Source organism: Cynoglossus semilaevis, chromosome 3, assembly GCF_000523025.1.
Source record: "Cynoglossus semilaevis isolate Cse_v1.0 chromosome 3, Cse_v1.0, whole genome shotgun sequence".
In the NCBI taxonomy this organism is placed as follows: domain Eukaryota; kingdom Metazoa; phylum Chordata; class Actinopteri; order Pleuronectiformes; family Cynoglossidae; genus Cynoglossus; species Cynoglossus semilaevis.
The window spans coordinates 3,889,251-3,910,605 of record NC_024309.1 but is presented as its reverse complement, the minus strand read 5'-3'; the positions used below and the strand labels follow the sequence as shown (position 1 = coordinate 3,910,605).

Sequence of the window (21,355 nt, the reverse complement as noted above, 5' to 3'; positions counted from 1 at the left end):
GTTCTGAGTGCACAAATTATTTCCAGTGCAAAACTGTGCGATTTGGTTTGATAAGGCGCAGACTTGAGTGTTAAAGCTCAAGACGTTGTCCTCCGTGTTAGGAATGTTTCCCGAAGGGCTCTGAAGAACTTAATAGTTCATGATTCACGTTACTAAAAACTTCAGCCCCTTCTATACCCGTGGTGTACATACAGGAGCGGCACAGTACAGACACTTCATCATCATCTGCTAGTGTTTTTCAGTTTTGTCACTGTTAGCAAAGCTGATTGGTCCTCAAACCTTGAGTCCACATCCTCGGCTCAGTGTTGTTAGTGATGTGTCCAATAGCTCCGCCCCTTTCTTCAGGATTTCCCCTGATACAGGGGAGTCCAACCTCCTGTCCGCATGGAAGGACAGTTTGCCTGTGTATGACCTCCACAACCCCCCCGGCAGCCTCTTACACGTTCTGTGAGAGAAGGCGGCCTTTCTTTCCTGTCATCAGCCAGCTCCTCAGGTCCTTGATGGAGGGAAGCTTCATTTTATCTTTGTTTTTACTGTAAATGTTCAAGAAAATGCCTAAAAGAACCAGGAGGCCGCCCCAAATGTACCTGTGGAGAGAGTTTTAAAAAGTTTAAAAACTTAAATGTTTCACAAAATCCTCACATGTAAACTACCTGACATGTGACAAAGTTTCAACAGGCCGCTCACTGAAATACAATATTTCAATTAGATTTTCCACTTCACATTACCGTATGGAAATTCTGACCAATCACAGAGCCTTACAACAGGGCTCCTAACAGTGGCTTCTTGTTCTCGTGCATGTGTGCACGTCTGCTCACATGAGTGATGAAATACACGTCCCAAAAATTAGGTTTCACACATTTTCCCTGATTTACAGCTAAAGCGCCAAAAAACACAGTGAGGTGCCAGTCAAGACTGAAATGTTATGAGCTTTGGTGGACATTAATGAAGAAGGATTTACATTCAACATGTCTTTTTTTTTTTTTTACTAAATTTGATTTTTCGACTTTATTTTTCAGGAGCAATAGTTTAGAAATAGAAAATGTAGCCGTTACAATGAAGTCTGAACAAATCCAAAATAAAAGTAAAATGTAACAGAAGGAATAATAAAGTATTAGCTTTCGCCAAAGCAGTCATCTAAAATATACAGACTTAAAAAAAAGGAGCTGCAATGTGGTGCAGCGATTAACACCATCGCTGCACTAAAAGGTTCCAAGCATGAGTGATGATTTGACTGGTGGAGTTCATGTTTTGTTTGTGTTCAGTTGTCTCACTTTTACTGGTTGAACAACCGGTTTCATACAGGACGTTTCAGGGGTTTTAACGGCTGTTGTCAAAGTGTTTGAACATAGAGTGAGTCCTAAGGTTAACATTCTGTTAATAGCCTTTTCTAGAAGGTTCAACCTGTTCAGAAATGTGAAGGCAGATGAGTTCTTAAACTGACTGACCATGTTTGTGAAGTTCAGAACCAAAACCAAATAAACTCCAAATCAAAAAGTCTTGATACTTACTGAAAGGTAAAAGGCTTTGAAAAGAACATGAAGGACAGCACAATAGTCATGGCCTTTCTCCCAGTGGTCACTGCAGAAGAGGGAATGTCTGTGTTACCATCAGTTAATAATTTCATAAATGGTGAAAATATTTCGAAAGCTACATATATAAACAGTCACCAGTGGTTGATGTTCCCTTTCCTTTTTTCCTACAGCACACAGTTTGATAAACTGATCCACTGACCTGTCACTGCAACCAGCGCTCCAAACAGCTTGATCAAGGCCAGGACAAAGGAGATGCCGAAGTAACCCGTAAGTGAGAAAAGAAATGCGTAACCATACGTCTTGACAGGATGCTGGAAATGAAAAAGAAAAAAAAGCTTTTTTCCCTGTATCCCTCTACAAGACAATTGTACAACCTAAATGAAAAATGTAGGTAAGAGCAGAAAAAATGAATAACAGCTGCCACATTGTTTGCAGCTACATGAAGAAATACAGGTTTATAATCACACCATGTTAGGAATTATTCACCTCTGAGCAGAAGGCCACTGCTCTCCCCAGTCCGCCCACACAGACCAGGCCTGTCAGGATGTAGACAAAGCCAATGGAGTATGAATACAGCACCTGGAAACAGGATGAATAATTTTTGGTGAATGATGTCAAAACAAATCTTTTTTTTTTGTAATTACTCAACATTTTGGAAAAGCTGTCCTGTTTATCTCCAATGTTTATGTGGAAGTTTGTAATTTTTCAAACAATTCAATTTTTTCATGTGATTGATCATGATTAATCACAATTGTAATTAATAGCAATTATTCATAACTGAGATAAATCAACATAACAGCAGGGAGATGCACATGTTCACCTCTGGTTGTTTTTGTGACCAGTCCAATTTTCTTCACATACATTATGCATGTATGCAGTGTAACTTGAACTTACTGAATTCATTGAATACATTAATGAATGTGTTTAATGCATACATGATATGTATTGTGGGCATATAAACAGCAACAACACAGTTACCATTTCAGAGTTGGAGCCGTTGTGAAGCTTCATGGCTTTTTCTTGTACATTTCCAATGGCAGCATCCGCACACAGAGCCAGGGAGATGAGGAGAACACCTGTCAGACATGGCACACCCTGGAGGTGAGTTCTGTGAACCACTAACGTTAACTGTCGTCTCTGCTTGTTTTTCCAATAAACTACTGTTTTAACAAACAATCCCGTTTTTTATTCAATAAACTACTGTTTTAACAAACAATCACAACAAAGTATTTTACTTGGACAAAGTCTATTTCTTGTTTTACAATAAGTTGCATTTCAAATGCAAAATTACCTTTGTGTTAAAAGGTAATTAAAAAAACAAAAACTACAATGTTTTTTATGACACATTCAGAAAACAGATTTAGATTCGACTCTTCCTTAACCTTAACAGCACTGCAGGTTGTTAGATTTCCAGTTAAATTATTTGTAGAGAAGGTGGAATTACCTGTTACATTAAAATTTGGTGCCACTTTGCTGTCTGCAAGCGTAAACCAGATGAGTCCAAGACTCATGCACAATGCGGCAGAAACATCAGCAAGATTATACCGTTTACCTGAAACACAACCAAAAAACTTTGAACAATTCTATGAAGACATATTGAACTCATTAGACGATAACTAATAACATTTTTAATTCTTAAAGTAGTCGTAAATAGATTAAAAAATACATACAAGTTCCTAAACTTTTTACATCACAAATACGTGGACCTATGAATTTAACATTTAAATTGTATTTTGAGACAAATTTTCTAATAAAAATTGTTAACATTGCAGGTTACGCAGCTGATGCAACAGACGGAAACTCATCTGTTCACAAAAGACAGCAGCATATGGACATGTATATGGACAGAAAGTTGATGTTCAGGTAAAAGTTTTTGGCACCCATACTTTTCACAACTCACACTTTTTATGTGATTGTTTATGTAACAATGTAGAAAAAAAACTGCCCAAAAAAGGGAGAAAAAAAACAGAAGATGAAGGAGATGTCAAGAAGAAGAATCTGACTGATGGATGCCCCAGGGTTGACACATGGATGCAGCATTAGGTTGGCTGTGGTCGACTTTGATTCAAACACTGGCCTTTGAAGGTCTTTGGATCAGATGCACACTCACACCTGTACCTCTCTCCAGCCCCAATCCCTAACTTTCTTTTCCCCTTTGCATTCTACACAAAAAAAAAAATCTGTTTTTCACCCGGAGCCTTGAGGGATCAGCGGGCAGGCCAGAGAAAAAAAAAACACCAACAACATGTCTGACATTAAGGACAAAAAAAGTTGAGGAGCCCAGTGTGAGGATGAAAGGACAGAGAAAAGGAAGCACAGAAAAGGAGAGCGAACACACTGACGGCAGAAAACAACAGACAGAGATGAAGGAGAAGGTAGCTGGAGTTGAAAGGTGGTTGCTGTTTCAAAAGGTTTTGTGTAGTAGAGGCTAACTCTGGACAACTCCACAAAAAGATGATGTCCAACTTTTTAACACACTGAATGAAAACTATTTATGGCATGGGTCACCAACTTTATTGGTCACAGGGCCAGAATTAATTTGGCCATAAACCTTGGGGGCCATTGGATGGCTTATAGGATTGACGTGGAAACAAATGTACCTTACACGAAACCAAACAAACAGGCATTTACTTTTGATTTCAGTTTCAAAATCACATCTCCACAGTAATTATAGTATAATAAAATGGGAGATAAGTACAGTCAGCATAACAGCCATAACATATTTAAATTTTGTTGACTAATGAAAACACATTCATGCACGGTAGATGCATCAGTAACATCTGTGCAAAACATATTTATCACATAGTATTCTCCACATACCTTGTATAAACACTCCTCCTATCATGACAGGGATGAGTTTACAGCACTTGAAAATGACCTGTGTGGGGTAGTTTAAATAACCCAGGGAGGTATTGGACAGGCCCATGGTCCCCACTGTTAAAAAGGCTATAATCATGTAGGTCTTCCCTGGTATTCTGGAAACAAGAAAATATCAAGTCTTTTAAAAAAGGGATATCCATTTAACCCCCACTTTTCTGGCAGGGGGCGCTATGAACAAGGCTGTGGCCTTTGAATCAGGTGTCACATAGTTGTTATACACATAAGTTGGCATACACACACACACAAAAAATTCCAAGTTGGCATACACACACACACAAAAAAAAAACAAGACAAGAATGCTTTCTGCATCATTTACACTATGTGACAATGGCTTTCTGTATTTAATTTTTATGGTTGATAGTCAGGAAACTCCATTACAAACAAAGTTGTAGAGAATATCATACGGCCTGCTTTACCTTCTGCGTTTGTCCTGTGTGAGTTGAAGCTCCACTAATCCAAACATGGAATAGAAGCCAAACTGGACCAGTGTGAGGTACCAACCAAAAGGTTTGAATCCTTCCACAGAAAATATCAACTCCTTGGGTGAGGAACGAAAGACATGCCATGATGTATTTTCCAAATGTCAAATAAATCCAGCACTATCAAAAATAATATCGTACTAATAGTTTTTGAGTTAGTATTGTATCTAACTACAAACTAGCTATATCCTAACATATATTTGTTATACCTGCAACAGGTATATTTAACATATATATTAAAGCATACTAAACCACTTTTAGCTCTGACAGTTCTTACCTGCAGGTATCCATAGATGAGGTAAAAGAGAAATACTCCTGCTACACAAATTAAAAACTGTGTGGGGGCACTGAAGCTGCTCAGGTTGATTCCAAGAACTTTTAGCTCCTCCACAGACTTTATGTGTGGCGACATCACTTCCGTAGACGATGTGATGGAGATTGAAATGTGCTTCCGTGAACTGTTGTTGTAGCCAGTCAGGCCATATTTAGCACTCATTGTGTTATCAGCTTCTGGGAGCTGTGGAAAGAGCGAGAGAGAGAAAATTAGACAATCATTTTAGAGCATCACTTTATCTTCTTGTTGCTTCAAGCATCACTTGAATCAGTAAAACTGAGAAAAAAGGCTTTTATTCCAAATTCAGTAATATAACTGGTCAAACCACTATCAGTATATTCAGTACAAGCCATGTCATTGAAAGATTGTTGTATGAATTACCATATGACACTGGGAAACATGTATGAAGGAATTAAAAACAACAACAACAACAACAACAACAAACTGTCTCATTGCATATTTAAGTCAAGCCATTTAAGCCACATTACTTAGACTGTGAGTAAACATTGTCTTGATTTAATTACTTTCAAGACAAACAACAACACATATTTTTGGATGTAATTATGCTGTTCAGTTTGTAATGTAGTCTGTGTGAGAATAAAAAAACGATATGACTTGTTTCACCAGACTATGCTGATGTTATAATTATATATATATATACACGCATACGCATTCATTACACATGGCAATAATAATAATACCAGGATATCCGCATACAATAACACTGAGGACAGTCTTACACACATGGCTTGTAATTAGCCACAAATATAAAGGCATTGTGGTGGAAGAGAGTATAGCTCGACAGTATAACGTCATCAGTTTTTTTTAGTTTTTTCAGATTAGAGTCGATCAATCACGACCATTGTGGCTTTATAGTCCTTGTAGGCAGATTGTTTTTACAGTGTGAATTAGCTAAACTACGTAAGGCAGCCGCAGATTGCTAACTCCGAAGCCAAAGAAGCTGTCAGTTTAACAAGCGTCTATTCATCCAATCGGTTGCTGAGGAGTAATCGTCATTAGTTCTATCATTAACTCAAATGTTTTAATCGGATCACCAAGTTAAAAAAGAAGGTATAAAAGTGTTTTATACCTTCAACAGCACTTCCGGGTCTATTTGAATTAGCTTATCCTCTTATGCAGAAGAGATCTCGGCGGAAATAGTTGTCCTGGACCCGCCAGGTTCATCTTTTGTATAGCCTAAATCTTTTCATGTCCTTTTCTCTTCGGTATTAAAAGGCAAACACTCGATAAAAACATATGTTCATCCACACAACGTTACCGGCAAAGCGGCTACTGGCAGTGCTGCTGTCGCACAAGCAGCCAACAACTTCCGCTTTGCTCCGACCTCTCAACTGTAACGCCATTGGTCAAGAAGGACGTACGTCACCGAAACAGGTGAAGTGAAGCATGAGCGCAGTTTTGCAGTAAAGTGCTCCAAAAAGAGCAAAAAGGGAAAAAACAAACAAACTATACAGTAGTTTTAAGTATAAACAAGTCCATAAAGAATGCAAATCTTACCGATGTAGAAGCGTCCTGAAGTTCGTCTATAGAAGAATTCTCCATGAGTTGACGAGGTGAGTTGTCTACTTTTTGCAGGCCACTGTCACTAATGCAGTGCAACACAGAAGAGACACAAAGTAAATGTTGTTGATCCGGTTAAGCCACTCCTTACTTTCTTGACCTATGATCACATTATGTTTTTTACAACAGCAATATGATTCTATTAAAGTAAACAAAAGGGGAATTTTGAAAAAGTAACTAGCACCTGCTATTTTGTATTATAAAATACAATAAAAAAATCAATGGAGGCAGATATCGAGTTGTAAATTGTTTCTTAAAAGTTTAGTTTTCTCTACTGCACAGCGTGATTGCTGTGTTTATATCTTTCGTGACGATTGCCAAACACTTGTAGAGTGCAGTCGGTTGTGCCATTCTTGGCCAGTAGACGGCGAAATTCTGCAGCAATTCAAATTAAAAAATAAAAACAGCGTATTTTTGGTCAACATTTAAAAGTGCAGAGACAATATTTAAACCTGCGATTCTTTCCACTAGAACAAGGACCACTACATTAGGTCCCTAATGAATTATCAAAATACAGAAATTAATAAAAGGTTACTCTTTTGATGAATTGTTGATACTTTCCTTTCCTTGGATCCCAAAAAGTTTGAAAATTTGCTATTATTAAACTTTAAACCTTATTGTACATAAAACAGACAAAAATAAAGTGACAAAATATAAATAACATTGTAACCTATTAGGGAATGTCTAGGTTTTATGTGTTATTGACAACATTTTTCCTGAAATCTGTCTTCTTCTGTGCATCATAGGTCGGCTGCTTCGACCATTTTGCTGTGCTTGGTTCTTCTCGAGCAGTCTGTAAGTTTTGACATGCACCATGGAAGGGGGTGGGACAACTGTGTTTTCTGATTGAATAAAGATTCAAGATAATTTAAGAAAATTTAAACAAACACGTTAAACAACAAATGCCCTTTGGTGAGCTACTTGGAAAAGCGGGGCGAGCTACTAGTAGCTTGCAGGTGATGCATTGGAGACCCCTGGTTGAAATGATACTGATGATGAGAGTTGTATCTCTGTATGGGTTTCTGTTTTCAAACATAATTTGGTACTAAGTGCTGCCACAACTGTTACCTTTTGGCTTTATTATAATAATCAGTTATTATCGACAGCCACTGTAACATTTGTCCACCTGTTCTGTTTATATTCTAAGGCAGCACAGACTTTAAAGCACAACAAATAATATAAAGTGCATTGCAGGACAAGGATATAAATGATGTGATCATCCACATGGGGGAGATTCCCCTCCATCTATTTTCCCATTAAGTCTCTCAATCCTCTGTCCGGCTTCTTTGTTCATATGAGCTTTTCTGTGCTCCCCCAGCCTCCTCTTACATTTCCTCCACTTTTCCACTTTTCTTATTACATTATGCCTAGCTCCACTCCCTCTGTTCTGCCTATGTCACACAGACATCTCATATCCCTGCTGCTTCTTCTTTGGCTTCCCTGGAATGAGGCATGAAACTCCTTCATCTCCCCTCTCCCCTTTTCTCTCCATTAGCTCTCCATTCACACTGTACTCTACGTCCTCTCTTCTCTCTGTCTTCTGTCCTCTGTCCTCAGCCAGAGGTTAATACACTCTAGGATGGCATTATTTCCACCCTGGCCTTCCTACAATATAAAAATTCAGAATGGACAGCTCAATCCCTCTTCCATCTCAGATTTGATTGTAATGGTATTGCCTCCTGTCCCTGGGAGGCCCCTGCCGCCTACCATCCCGCCTTTTATGACACTAAATGGCCAGGCTACAATTTTTCCATCCATTCAAAAGAATCTGTTAATAACTCATTGGGAATGAGACGCGTGCTCTCACTGGGCTGTCCGTGGCCAGGTCTCCCACCTCTTTGCTCTCATAAGAGGTCAAGGTATACTGAAGTAGATGCAGGGCTGAATCGCAAATGTAAGGGGTTAATTAATCTTGGTGAATTTACAGTCCTCCGCCCATTCCCCGTGCACTTCAATTGACAGTCCCGAAGAGACAGAAATGTCATATTTACAACCATAAATGGAGGAAATGCTCAGCCATGCACAGGAGCTGAGCGCAGGTGCAGACCTGTCCAGCCACTCTCGCCTCTCCCTCGTCCAACTTTACAAGTGTGGCCATTCATCACACGTGATGGATTTATGTAATAAAACCCATTTCCTCTCCCCATACGATCCTATTAAATAATAAAATAATTATTTATTGATTATTCAAAAAAGGTACATATGCGCGGGTAATGGCTTTGTACCACACCACTGGACCTGCAATAAATAAAGCAGGCAGGGAGAATGGTTGGGAGAGATGGAAAGGTTTAAAACAGAGGAGAGAGAGGGAGAAATGAAGGGGAACAAAATGACTTCTGAACAAGAGAAGTCTGGATCCAATATGGCTTCTTGCAGCATGCATCAAGAAGGACATTATTCAGTCTTCGGTGGACTTATATGGGAGCATGACCCATGAATATTTTTTCTATACATACATGAAACGTACGGTGGACCAAATTGTTTGACTGCTTAGAAATTGTATTCCCTTTTCAAGCAATTTCGAAGTCTTTTTTTCCCCATATAGTAATGTAGTGGGAAAACTTACATTACTTTACTTTGTATACATTAAAAAAAATTCGCAAGAAATTCAAAACTACAGTATAGCTACAAAAATAAACTTTTTTTTTTTTTGTGCTGTCTTGAACAATTTGTAGCATAAATAGCTGAAAGTTAGCAAATGCTATTTATAAACGTAAACCCACAAATAGCTGGATGTGAGTCAAAAAAAGACTTGAAATGGGAACGTGCTAATATTTTCATCACAAAATTAAATTAGTGGAGTAACACATTTTTTCAGCCGTCATTGTTTTCCTTTTTGGTGTTAAATGTGTTTCTTCTCTTTACAAATACCTTTTTTTTGCCAAGCTGAAGCTAAGTTTTCTGAGCTACTAACTTCTTCTGCTATGACCCCCTCCCTCCAAATATTCTTCTTTGGCAAATCCAATAATCTTCCCCAGGTTTGATAACCTTCCGATATGGACTCAGTAAGTTCAGTCTCCCAGACCAATGAGAAGACGAAAAATTCTCTTTGGCCTTCTGAATATTTTAGGGTTTATAGATCTGTGTAGTAGGTTCTTTTTTTAAGTCCATTGAACAATTCTTTCAGGGTTTCACTAGAAGAATGGTCTTCTTTGAATTATGCCTCTGCCCCCACTCTTCTTTAAACAAATGCAACAGTTTTTTCTTTTGAAATGTTAACATTTCACTAAGATACCAAGAAAAAAATGTTCTTTTTGGTGAAGCTAACAAATTTATCCTTTACCAATGAAACAGTTGAATTTGTTAGTTTAGTGACAAACACACTGAATAAACTGTTTATAATTAAAAGTACTATATTATCAGGTCAATAAACCCAGAAATGTATTTAATGCTTATAAACCACTTCAATTATAGGTTAGAGAAAAACAATGAATTTAGAAACGATAACACTTTTATAACAGTTTAGCTTTGTTCAATGATATTTTCTATCAGATTAACAGTAAGCCTCACATCTCCTGCTGTGAATCATTTTGAAAGGAGACACTTAAATGTCAGCCAGGTATGAGACTTAAGTTCTCCTTAAGAACTCATTTGTGTTTGCTCTTATATCGGGCTAAAGTGCACTCGCTCTCCACCGCCTTCTTCCTGGGCTTGTCTCAAGCCTCCTGCATGGTACGGAAAACAGATGCTATCTCGGCTATATTACTTCTCAAAGCGCTCATATCCTCTCCAATGTTATTTTCTTTGATCTGCTGCCTCCCCTTCCAACTCACCCCCGCACCTCCCAGCCCACAATCCTCTATCCTCTCTGCTTTGACCAGAGAGCAGACTCGGCCTGACTGGTTCAAGGCGAGTGTGGACATTAGAAATGCACTTCATCTGTTCCCTGTCATTAGAGGGCAAGAGGTGCGTCGTGAGGTGAACATCTCAGGTTCTTTGTTAACAGGCGGTCACCGTGATGTTAGAATATGAAGCTGAACTGGGACGATGAATACATCGGGTTCAATGTATTATTGTATTTATGGGATGTTTTGGTTCGTAACATGCAGCTACGCTAACATAGATCTGATCACAACGGTGAAGAAGGAACTAGAAGATAAACCCACCTTAAATGTGAAGACATGTTGATATATAGAAATGTGGAAGTAGTGTGGAAAAAAGTCTAAGTTGATGTGAAATGATATCCAGTATAGTGCAACTTGTTAGTTGTTGTTGAAATTTACCACAAATAATATAATTCTTTGAATTTATTTATTTACTATATAAATATACTATATTGACTTCAGACACAGATTGGAGATTTAATCTGATCTCCCAGTCAGGTTTAAATCCTGCCATGGTGAGAGTGTATTTAACAAGCATTCAAAATTCCTGGGTCAACAGGCGATACTGAGATTGCAATCCCAAATTTATAAACCTAAATGATTTGAGTACTTTATTTTTATTTTTCTGAGAATATGGATTTATGTCTAAATATGATGAATCGTTACAAGTAAGAAACAATAATTTAAATTGAACTAGAACTCAAAAGAGTTTCTTTAATATGGTTGCCTGCTGCAAAAAATGCAACGAGAAATTAGACGTCATTAGAATGTTCTGTTTTCCTACCTTAACCTAACACTAACCCCAGACGATTTATTCTGTCAACCTCACATTAACAAAAACCTCTAGTATTTTAAGTGTTTTTCATTTTGTGAAGTTGAATCTATATTAATCTCACAAATGTTTCCCAACAGGAAGAAGACCTGAGGGCACAGAGGGCACAGAGGGCAGACACAAGATCCCAGTCTGTGGCTTTACTCAGGAGCAGCCAGGAGGGGGAAGCATCCCTCTTTGCTTTTGAACCGAGAAGGAAGCCAAAGAAAAAGGTAATTAAACAAACAATTTAGCAGGAAGTGTGCGCCTGCTTATCCAGTCGACCATATTTGCTGCTGCTCTAATACATGTATAGATAGAAAATGCATGGGTGGGTGGGAGTTGGGGGGGGGGCTATTTCTACACTCCTCATAGATGGTAAATGACACACATGTTTCATTGCCCATTCATTTAACCTGCGCTGTTTTTATAAAGAGAAAAAGGATTGAGAAACAAATTACGTAGTGTCATTTAATTAGGAGTTTTGCTGTGAGCAATAATCCTGTTTTTTTTTTTTGCCTCATAACCTTTAACTACTTAATGGATTTGAGAAGCTATTACTTTTCAAGATTTCTGTTATTGTCACAGGTATGGAATGTCAATCACTCAGCGGGATTAATGCCGTGGTTAATATGTGTTTGCATATTATTTACTTGTTGATTAGCGCTGGAGGAAATGCGGCTTTCACAACGCCAGATAATGTTTTTTTTTTTTTTTTTTTAATATTCTTTTGTGTTTCTGTGTGGGTTTTTCCTGGTGATGTTTTTTTGGGTACTTTTTCATGATTTTATTTATGACTGAGCTTGTTTAATATTTAATATTTATTTTTGAGTTAGAATTAATGTAACAGTCAGATTAGTGTGAGGAAAAGGAATATTGAAAAATGACATATATTTATGATGGTTAAGGTTTAAAATAATGGGCTAGTGTGTGGGTTCCCAAAGTGGGGTGGCCCCCAGAAAAAGGAGCTATTTAAATTTTTTTCTTTATTTGTGCCACCGTGAGGAAATTGCACTGATTTTATTTCCTCTGTTTAAGAATAGCAATTTGTAGGAACACATTGTTTTTAGTAAAGTTTGCTGCAACTTTGAAGCAACAACTGGAAGGATTTTCACATGTCAGTTGTTCTATCCACAAAAGGAAGGGGGCGCTGTAGATTTTTTTTTGTGGACCACTGACCAAAGGAATGCAAAATGTTCATGTGAAGTGCTTGCAACACACTAACCCAGTGAGTGTGTGTCAGAGAAGTCATGTGAGAGGCGCTTGATTTATTTGGGAGATGTTTCCTGATCTGGGATCAGCGGTTCTTCTACAACAACAGGCTGCACACGTGAGAAAAAAATAAAAAAATAAAAAATTAGACACACCTAAGATTTAGATATTGAAATGGATCCACTTGTGGATCTTTTGTAAAATAATAAACACCGCTCCAGTCAAGCGTTTCCAAAAGTCCATGATGTTTTTACCCTGGTTTGACAAGGCTGTCAGGCTGGTGGGCTGGTAACCAGCCCCCTCAGACCCCCCATGGCACACAGGGCATGTAATCATCCGGCAAGTCTCTCTGGGTGTCTGCACTCTCATAAAGCAGGGAAATGAATTGTGTGGCCCAGGAAGGAAAAAATGAAAGAAAAGGAGAATGAAATTACAGGCCTGGCTGACGGTACAAATCATGCATATGATGTTTTATGGCTCGCCAGAAGAATTCAACACCTGTGGATCACCGTAGCTATAATTGTACATGAATGCGGCAGGATGGCAGTGGGAGGACAGTTGTGGTTTGTGTGTCACCGAGTATGCAACTGAGAGTGTGTACACACACACCTTCATCGCGTCCGTGTGTGAGCAGCTCTGTTTTACTTGGCGTGACAAGAGGGAAAGACGATAAAAGAAAGTGGAGGGCACGCCTTTTGTTCAGGTCTTGAGTACATCCTGGGTGAGCCTCACACGGCCCGCACGGCTCGCTCGCTGATCCTTGATTTACCAGTGTAATTACCTTGTTTGTTTACCTTTTCTGGTTTGGTGGGAAAACACAGTCTGATTCATCCGATCGGGAATATTCTGCCAGACTCTGGCACTTCTGCTGTAGATTTTTAATTAAACGAGCAAATCGGTGAATTATAAATCACCACTTGGTGAGACCACTAGGTTTGTTTGAACCTGGTCTTCTTCAAAGCTGACACACCTGCTGCTCAACCTTTCAATAAAAACACACACATTATTCCAAGGCCAGGCTCATGAGAATTAACCTTTCAACCAGTTTCAGACGTATTATTACTTTTTTTTTTTTTTAAGTCTTAGCTTCAGGCATTTTTGGCCGTTTTGCTTCAGCGTTCATGTAGTTATTTTTAAATCTATACTTTCTTATTTTATTTAATCTTCTCAGACTAAAACTTTTTCACCATTTTTTTTTTTGTTTAAAAGTAGCCGGTAGATTGATGTATAGGATGTATAAATAAGTAAGATGACATCACAGTCCAAGTCTTGCCCACCTCTGCGCCCTGGATGCTGATACTTGAGTCAAATTGATTACACCACTCCATCTGCATTATGACTGGCCTCCTCCTGTGTTTGCTGCCTCTGCCTACAGCACAGAGTTAGTGTACAATTACATATAGTTTAATATATCTGCCTTAGCACCTTTAAATAAGCATCACAAGTCCACAAGGTGATTTGTCTTCCAGCCCCATTACTCCATTGTACATCTTGATAGCCAGGGATCGCTCTGAGCTATGTTTAAGCATTAAATAGTGTATTATTATTTCACATAAATCAAGCTGAGATGTTAGAGGGCATTCATAAATTTTGCATTTCTCACAGACAGTATTTTAACCCCCCTCTCCAAACCCCCACGCACACACACTCCGTCTGCACTGCTCTGAATTTTGAAACTAAAGCAATTCCACTTCCACTGCACCTGAAACTGCATCAAGGATGAGCACACCAGGCAGGTATATTCACAACAACATGTAATCCACTTTAGATTAACTATGACTTACTCTAACACATTCATCACAGCACTGTTTGCATAACGAGTCGCCCGAGCTCCTGGCTTCAGAAAAACCCTGTCTTTTTATTGCCATGAATAATGTGGAAAAAATCCCCAACAAAAGAGGTTTTATCACGATGTTTTCACAGTTAACGCCGGCTACTGAGTGTCTTATCTGTGCTGCACGATAAAAGAATTATATTTACAGGGGCATGTTTGCTATCAACCCTTTCCCAAGTGACCCCCCCGTCCCCCAGTGTCACACACACACACACACACACACACACACGTAAACACCCCCTGATTATTAGTCCTGTGTTTGTGCAAAGCTTCAAAGGAAATGACTTAGCTCCGCACAGATGAGCTGCCTTAAGTGTTAGTCAAGGCTGCAGCAGCCGAGACATGGAAGTACATTAGAGTGTACGTACTGTATGTTAACACACTAGTGAGAAAATAAGAACTCAGAGCTGCTGAAGTACTGCAGTACAAATATTTCCTGAACCCTCACACGAAGGAAACTGACACAAAACTTCTCACAAACGCAAACAATTTACGAACCACTTTGCAAAGTTTTACAGTCAATTAAACAGAAAGTTATTTCTGATTAGCCTTGAAGTTATTTGATTTGTAAAATGCAGAAAATACAAAGAAAATGTTGATCATTTTGTCGTCCCATCAAAATAAGAAAAGAAAGAAAATCAGATTTAAGACATTGAATTGGAAAAATAGAGCTCAGGTAATAATTATTAATCAAGGTTTTGTTTTTATTGTTTTGGCTCTAATTCATTTTTCAGGATTTTGTTTACAGGTGAAATGCTGAACACTAAACTGAATAGTGGAATTTACTCTTTAAAAGGTTTTACCTTTATCTCTACTAAAAATTCAAGAGAAAATAAATGACATTTAGTTTCCAGATTAAGGTAATTAAGAAAAGGTGAATTAGATTGTAACACAATTCTAGTAAAAATTTATTTTATGTTTCAGTTCATAATAGATAATCAAAGATTAATTAATTAATTTTTTTACTTAATGTCTTTGTGCATAACACAATGCAAACTATTTAATCTTTTTTTTTTAGTATTTGATATTTAAATACCAGGTAATACTGAGGAGTTAGATTAATGTTTCTGTAACTAAATTTCTCAGTCTCTGGGTGTTTGCTTTAACAAAACTTGAGGAAATGAAAATCAAACAAATGCTTTTATTAATTCAAAAGTCTCATAGTTTAATTCTTCCCCTCTTTTTCTTTTCTCTTCACACTGCAGAATTTACAACACAGTTAAAGGTAATTTTCACTTTAAAACATGCTTGTCATTTTCAGCACATAATAATTATATGACCCAGTGGCCCTGGGGGCTGCAGAGCTGCTACAAAGTCAGTAAAAAAAGAGTCATGTTTAAGTCATAGCAAATTGGAAATTGACAAGTTGCCAGGACAGTAAGTTGAGAATTTTGGGGGGGAGTGGGTGGGGCGGAGGTGGTGGCGGGTGTGAGACGAACGTCTTTGAACTAGTTTGTACTTGCACAAAAAAGCGTTGCTCCTGGGTTGATATTCTCCTCTGAAGTGTTTGACGGCAGTGAGAATTAAGAAATAAAGAGCCGCGCTGCCAAATGATTCAGAGGAAAGATGGCAAATACCCACAGGTATTCTGTTCACATGACATCACTGCGTGTGTGTAAAGTTCTATATACCGATTTTATAGCTCTTTTTTAAACTTGGTACCTTCCTTTTTTAACCTGCTGTGGAAGTGTGGAAGTGAACGTTCTTGTTGACTGGTTGCCGTTTGTGTCTCAGATTCCTAACATATGTTGCTTCAAAGCACATGAAGGTGCAGGCAAGAGCGTCTCTGTCTTTCTTTATCTTTAACTCCGGTCCTTTATTCCCTGAAAGAATGTGTCTTCTGACCTTGACATGTGTAGTTTGCCTGAATCCCTCCCCCCCCTTTTTTTTCTTCACCCCCACTGTCAGATCCTACTGGGAAATTGGAGCTTGTCATCCCACTTTCTTGTGATCGTTCTGCTTCTCAGCTTTCACGTGCGGAGCGTACCCTGACTCACGACAATTCCTGCGAGGATAAATACTTGGGTAAATTCAATAAACATAATCCAGACATGCTCTATTTGAGCCCGTCTGTCTGGTTCTGTCACTGAAAGGGTGCAAAACGTGTGAAGGTTAGCAAAACTTTGATAAACTGTCACATTTACAGTCGTTGTACTAAGGCATTACTACAGTACTGAGATGTTAAATACATTGAATTAGCTTGTCGTATTAGCCTGGTTTGCTAAACTTTTTACGTTTATATATTGTTTGTGCAAATTCTGCAAAAAAACTTTATTGTGTATCTTTATTGATTTTATTACACTATTTACTTTAAATATTTTTGTTACTTTTTGTTCACATAACAATGAAACTTTTTAAAGCTTTACATCATGTTATTGTAAGGATGCAGCCACAGGAACTAGCTTACACAGTTATCCTCAATAAAATGTCACACCGATTATGTATTCAAATAAATGTTGTTTTTGTTGTACAAATATAAAAATATATTTTAGCTAATATTTGATTTTAAATTTTAATAAATGTCTCTCAACAATATGTCTTAAAATATTGCACATATTAAAAAAAAAGATTATTTAATTCAAAATCACATTATTTACATTTTTCAATGTTTTTACTGCATTGATCTGTATATGTTTAGGTAAAAACTGCATGAAGAAAAAAGTAAATATTCCAACTGCTTTATGTACTGTGTGTATTACTGTAAACACCTACTCTACCTACACTGTTATGAGCACACAGATAAAAAAAGTAAATATAAAGAGTCCACATTTCTGTATTTCTCTGTTCAGAAATACATTTTCAGAGGGTGTGTGTGTGTGTGTGCACACAGTCACACACACACACAGTCACAATCTCATAAATCATCTATTAAAGAAACCCTGTTATAGATTTACCCAAAAGTACACACATGCAGTTTTACACACATGTATTTACAGATGTATAAAATGACAGTTTAATGTGCACTGACAAGTAACACACCCCCTCTGAGCACACACACACACACACACACACACACGCATGCATGACTCCAAACAGACTGCAGCAACACAACATTAAGCCGTTTTCTCTTCTCTGTTATCTCCAGCTTCCTTTTTGCCCTTTGGTTAAACATTCTCTTGGCATGCATGATCTCATTTAACTTTGATTTCCTCCTTTTCCAGGACGGCATCCTCGATGGTTCCAATTTCCAGCCCATTCCCCAATTTTCAAGCCCAGTGACAGACAACACACGCTGGAATGTCTGTTTAGCCAAAGAAGGGAATTGGTAAGTGATGATTGTCAGTGCTGTTTAAGATAAAACGTAAAGTTTGCAGCAGATAAGGATTTGCCAGGATAAAGAGCAGGAAACTCGGAGACACTGGTTGGAGTGGCTCCGTACCACGTGTGTGATTTTATTTTGCCAGGCTGTAGGAAACGGACGTCTGTGAGTTTGACAGAAATGACAAAACGCTTGTGGAAGGTTTCTTTTTCTTTTTTTTCCCCCCTAATGTTCTGGCTGTGTGTCATGTAATATAGTAGAACTTTAAGAACTATTTTCAATCTTAAATATACCATATAAATAACCCTATAAAAAATAAATATACTTCCTTAAATGATGTCTTAAAAAAAGAATGTATTTACTAAACACACACACACTGATGGTGCAAAACTGGATGGAAACACTGACTCAGTTGAGTGTAGATGTGTCTGGCATCTGTCACTTTCAGATGAGTTCATCTGATCAACTATAACAAGTAGCACAAAACCAAAAGACAAGTTTGAACACACTCAGTCAAAGCACACGGAGTAATTCATTCTCATTAATAAAACCAAAACTGTCAGAACATTTCATAAAAAAATACATAAATCAGTGAGAGACTAAAAGCAATGTGAGCAACATTTGACATATATATATATATATATATCTTAGGAAATATTTGATTTTTTATTTATTTCATTAGCGCTGACTTATTTTTGTGTTTCGGAAAAAACACACAAATAAGAAAATGTATTTAATTCAATTTATTATATATTTGCATTCAAATATTTTTTTCAGAAGACAGCGTTTTTTTTTATTACAACACTAGGTTTGTGGAAGGTTTCACATCAGGCGATGCATTGTAAAATTAGGAGTACAGGCAGATAGAGACCGTGTACTGTGGTACATTTATTGACCAGTACAATTTTATAAAACAATTACTAGAAAATTATGTGGAATAATAGTTCAATAGGCTGTAAAAATATTAAATATATACTCTGAAAAGATTGAATTTGTTAAGTTATTATGTACATATGTGTTTATTTGTCTTCATTTATACATTTTTTTTTATTGAAGGAATAAATACTATGGTAAATGTTAAAGCAGTGACTAAAGCTAAAAGATGACATGAACATTTCCTTTCAAATCTAGTGTTAGCATGAGTGTGTGTGTGTGTGTGTGTGTGTGTGTATGCATCCCATGACTGACGATGTGAAAATATTATATATATTACTCAGCAGTTTGTATCCCACTCATTAGCCCTGACCTGACTGCAGCTCTTTGTCCTGAGTAAACCAAAAGACACATGGCTGCTGACGGTGTCTCTGCAGCCTGTCCCTCAGTGATTGAGAGACAAAAATACTCCAGTATCATCTTTGTTGTTTTGGGATTTGTCCTTTCATAGTGTAGCTTGGAAACAGGAAAACCAATAGTGGGAATAGACCCCCAAATATAATTAATTTTGTGGGGGCAGGGCATTGGTGGGTGGACTATTATTGCAGGAGGAAGAGTTCTAATCAGTTGCAGATTTCTTCCTGTTTGGTTAGCGTGACCGTGGCCAATTACGAGTGAACCCTGTGTTACAGTTTCACTTCCTGTGCTACCCAAAGAATGGACTGAGTCCGGCACAGCTGAGTCTGGAGAGAGAGAGATGTAGTGTGGGACAAGAATGGAAGAGAGATTAAAAAAAAAGCTGGAACAAGACAAATAAAGATGAGACTGTTTGAAAGTGAGCACGGCAAAATGGCAGGGAGAGAAGAAGAAGAAGAAGTCTGGTCGGAGCGGGTAGACAGACGTGAAGGCACATACGTACCTTATCCAGCTAATACAGAACATGATGTGGTTTACAAAGGAAATGAAAGGATTTGGTCCTGACTTCTCTTGCTGGTTCAGCTGCTCCGGCCGACAGAGCGAACGCAGGCAACAAATGCAATAACTCATAACTCAATCATTTCAGCGATGTTATCAAAAGACACAATTTGGCATCGCTGTTTTTCCCCCGCTAAATTGAATTAAACCACCGGACCAAACAACTGAATGACAATTACTACGGCATTCCGGGATTTGCATAAAATTCCCCGATTTTCCCAAGCCTGCAAGTAACTCAGTACGACATGGAAGGATCTCCAGGCGTGTCAGCCCAGATAGTGCTGTTGGTGAAGGCCTGCCAAGTCTGTAGTTTACACCATGTTATAACAGAATTGTCACAGTAACTGTCAGACTCAATTCTTAAACCTTTTGAGGGGCTTCATCTTGTTCTCTGTGTTTTTCATATCAGTTTGTTTCATCACTTTTGGTTGATTCTCTTTCGGTATCATGATTATTCAAAGTATTTAAGACGGTTCAAGAACATCGTGGTCAAATATGCAGGATCAGTTGTCAGACTTATTTCCATTAGTTACTGACCAAAGCTAATGTAGATTCATAGTTTTATTCCTTCAATTATATTTATATATTATATTTAAACGTGCAGAACACCTTGGAAGTGTACTGCAGTACTTGGTGTGTAACCCTTGCAGAGTTAGGTTGAGGGCGCCGTTGTACATGTGTTTTTCAGTTCGTCACGTGCACGACGACGACGCACGCTCCGTGGACCGTGTAGTCAAAGCATTGGATGGAAGTCTCTGGTTGCAGAAATACAGTGGGGTAAAAAAAAAGCCCTGGAAAAATTCTCTGCTAGTTTAAGTCGTAACTCCGTCAATGCGTTAGACGTGGTGAAAATATGGCTACTTTTAAATGAATGCTTGATGGTAGTTACATTTATGTCGTAATATTTCACTGTCCCACCTAAAAAGGGCTTCCTTATGACTTAAGGACTGGCTGTTTACTTGGAGCCTGTTGACAAATCGAGATGTCAATCACAACATCTGACCAATTATTACCTCATCACTTATTTGTCTCTAGACCAAATCATAATTTTTAAAAAAAAATATTTATATATTTTTTATATACTTTTATTTTTATATAAGAAGTCTTTCCATTTTTCATTAGGATAAAAATATTGTAGATGACGTTTATCCTCTAATTCCACTAAAGACTTTTTTTATTTTTTTTATTTTTGTTGTTTTCATTGCGTCACTAGGCTATGTTGATATACAGTATTTTATTTTTTCTCTCTGTTATTCTGTGTACAACACACAGATACCCACTCACTCACCACTAACTCCATTACAGGTCAACAGATAAATGTGTGACAAAGACGGTGTCACAAAATCACATTCTTCTAAGTCTGTTACACACGAGTGCTTACACCGATTGACGAACAAGTGTGTGTACGAACACACACACACTCACGACGAACCATATGAGATTAAAAATATGAGATGAAGAGCAATACTGTCAGTGTGGAGCACAGGGTCCAAGTCACTAAACTGATCCGACTACAGCACACATTCTCACTTCCTGCTCAGTCTTCTGCCGCAGCTGCCTGGAATCATTTCACGAACACAAGGTATTCCTGGAAGAATTGATTCTGTTAGATAGGACATTGATCACACACACTGCCCTGCAGACAGAAGATGGCTTTACAAGCAATAAGATGGGAGACAATTATATTATTTTAGTAAAATAAGACAGAGTACAAGCAGCGAGTGCCAATAGCTCAGGCGGGGGGGGGGGGGGGGGGGG

At 38.0% G+C, this 21,355-nt stretch overlaps 1 protein-coding gene and 1 long non-coding RNA gene across 7 annotated transcripts in view; one reads left to right on the top strand and one right to left on the bottom strand.

Moving 5' to 3' along the window:
- Positions 1 to 6: 6 nt before the first annotated feature.
- Positions 7 to 6,882, bottom strand: slc35b3 (solute carrier family 35 member B3). Of its 3 annotated transcripts, none has more exons than XM_008307522.2 (10): positions 6,747 to 6,882; positions 5,172 to 5,411; positions 4,832 to 4,953; positions 4,356 to 4,510; positions 2,980 to 3,087; positions 2,514 to 2,611; positions 2,022 to 2,114; positions 1,735 to 1,846; positions 1,512 to 1,581; positions 7 to 587 (listed from the first exon to the last, which is right to left on the bottom strand). In XM_008307522.2, exons 1-10 carry the CDS (start codon positions 6,789 to 6,791, stop codon positions 437 to 439), a joined length of 1,194 nt encoding a protein of 397 aa, XP_008305744.1. In that variant the 5' UTR covers positions 6,792 to 6,882; the 3' UTR covers positions 7 to 436. The 3 variants fall into 3 exon arrangements, with proteins under 3 accessions (XP_008305744.1, XP_016887293.1, XP_008305745.1); XM_017031804.2 differs by lacking the exon at positions 6,747 to 6,882 and adding an exon at positions 6,508 to 6,567; XM_008307523.3 differs by lacking the exon at positions 6,747 to 6,882 and adding an exon at positions 6,319 to 6,547.
- Positions 6,676 to 21,355, top strand: part of LOC103376950 (uncharacterized) — a 44,666-nt gene continuing 29,986 nt past the window's right edge. For 3 of the 4 annotated variants that reach the window (XR_521351.3, XR_003049378.1, XR_003049379.1), the window contains exons 1-4: positions 6,676 to 6,802; positions 7,556 to 7,604; positions 11,546 to 11,677; positions 17,652 to 17,755. This is a non-coding gene — a long non-coding RNA (uncharacterized LOC103376950). Of the gene's footprint in view, positions 6,803 to 7,555; positions 7,605 to 11,545; positions 11,678 to 17,651; positions 18,291 to 21,355 lie in introns of those variants that run through there. The other variant, XR_003049377.1, reaches the window with a different exon arrangement.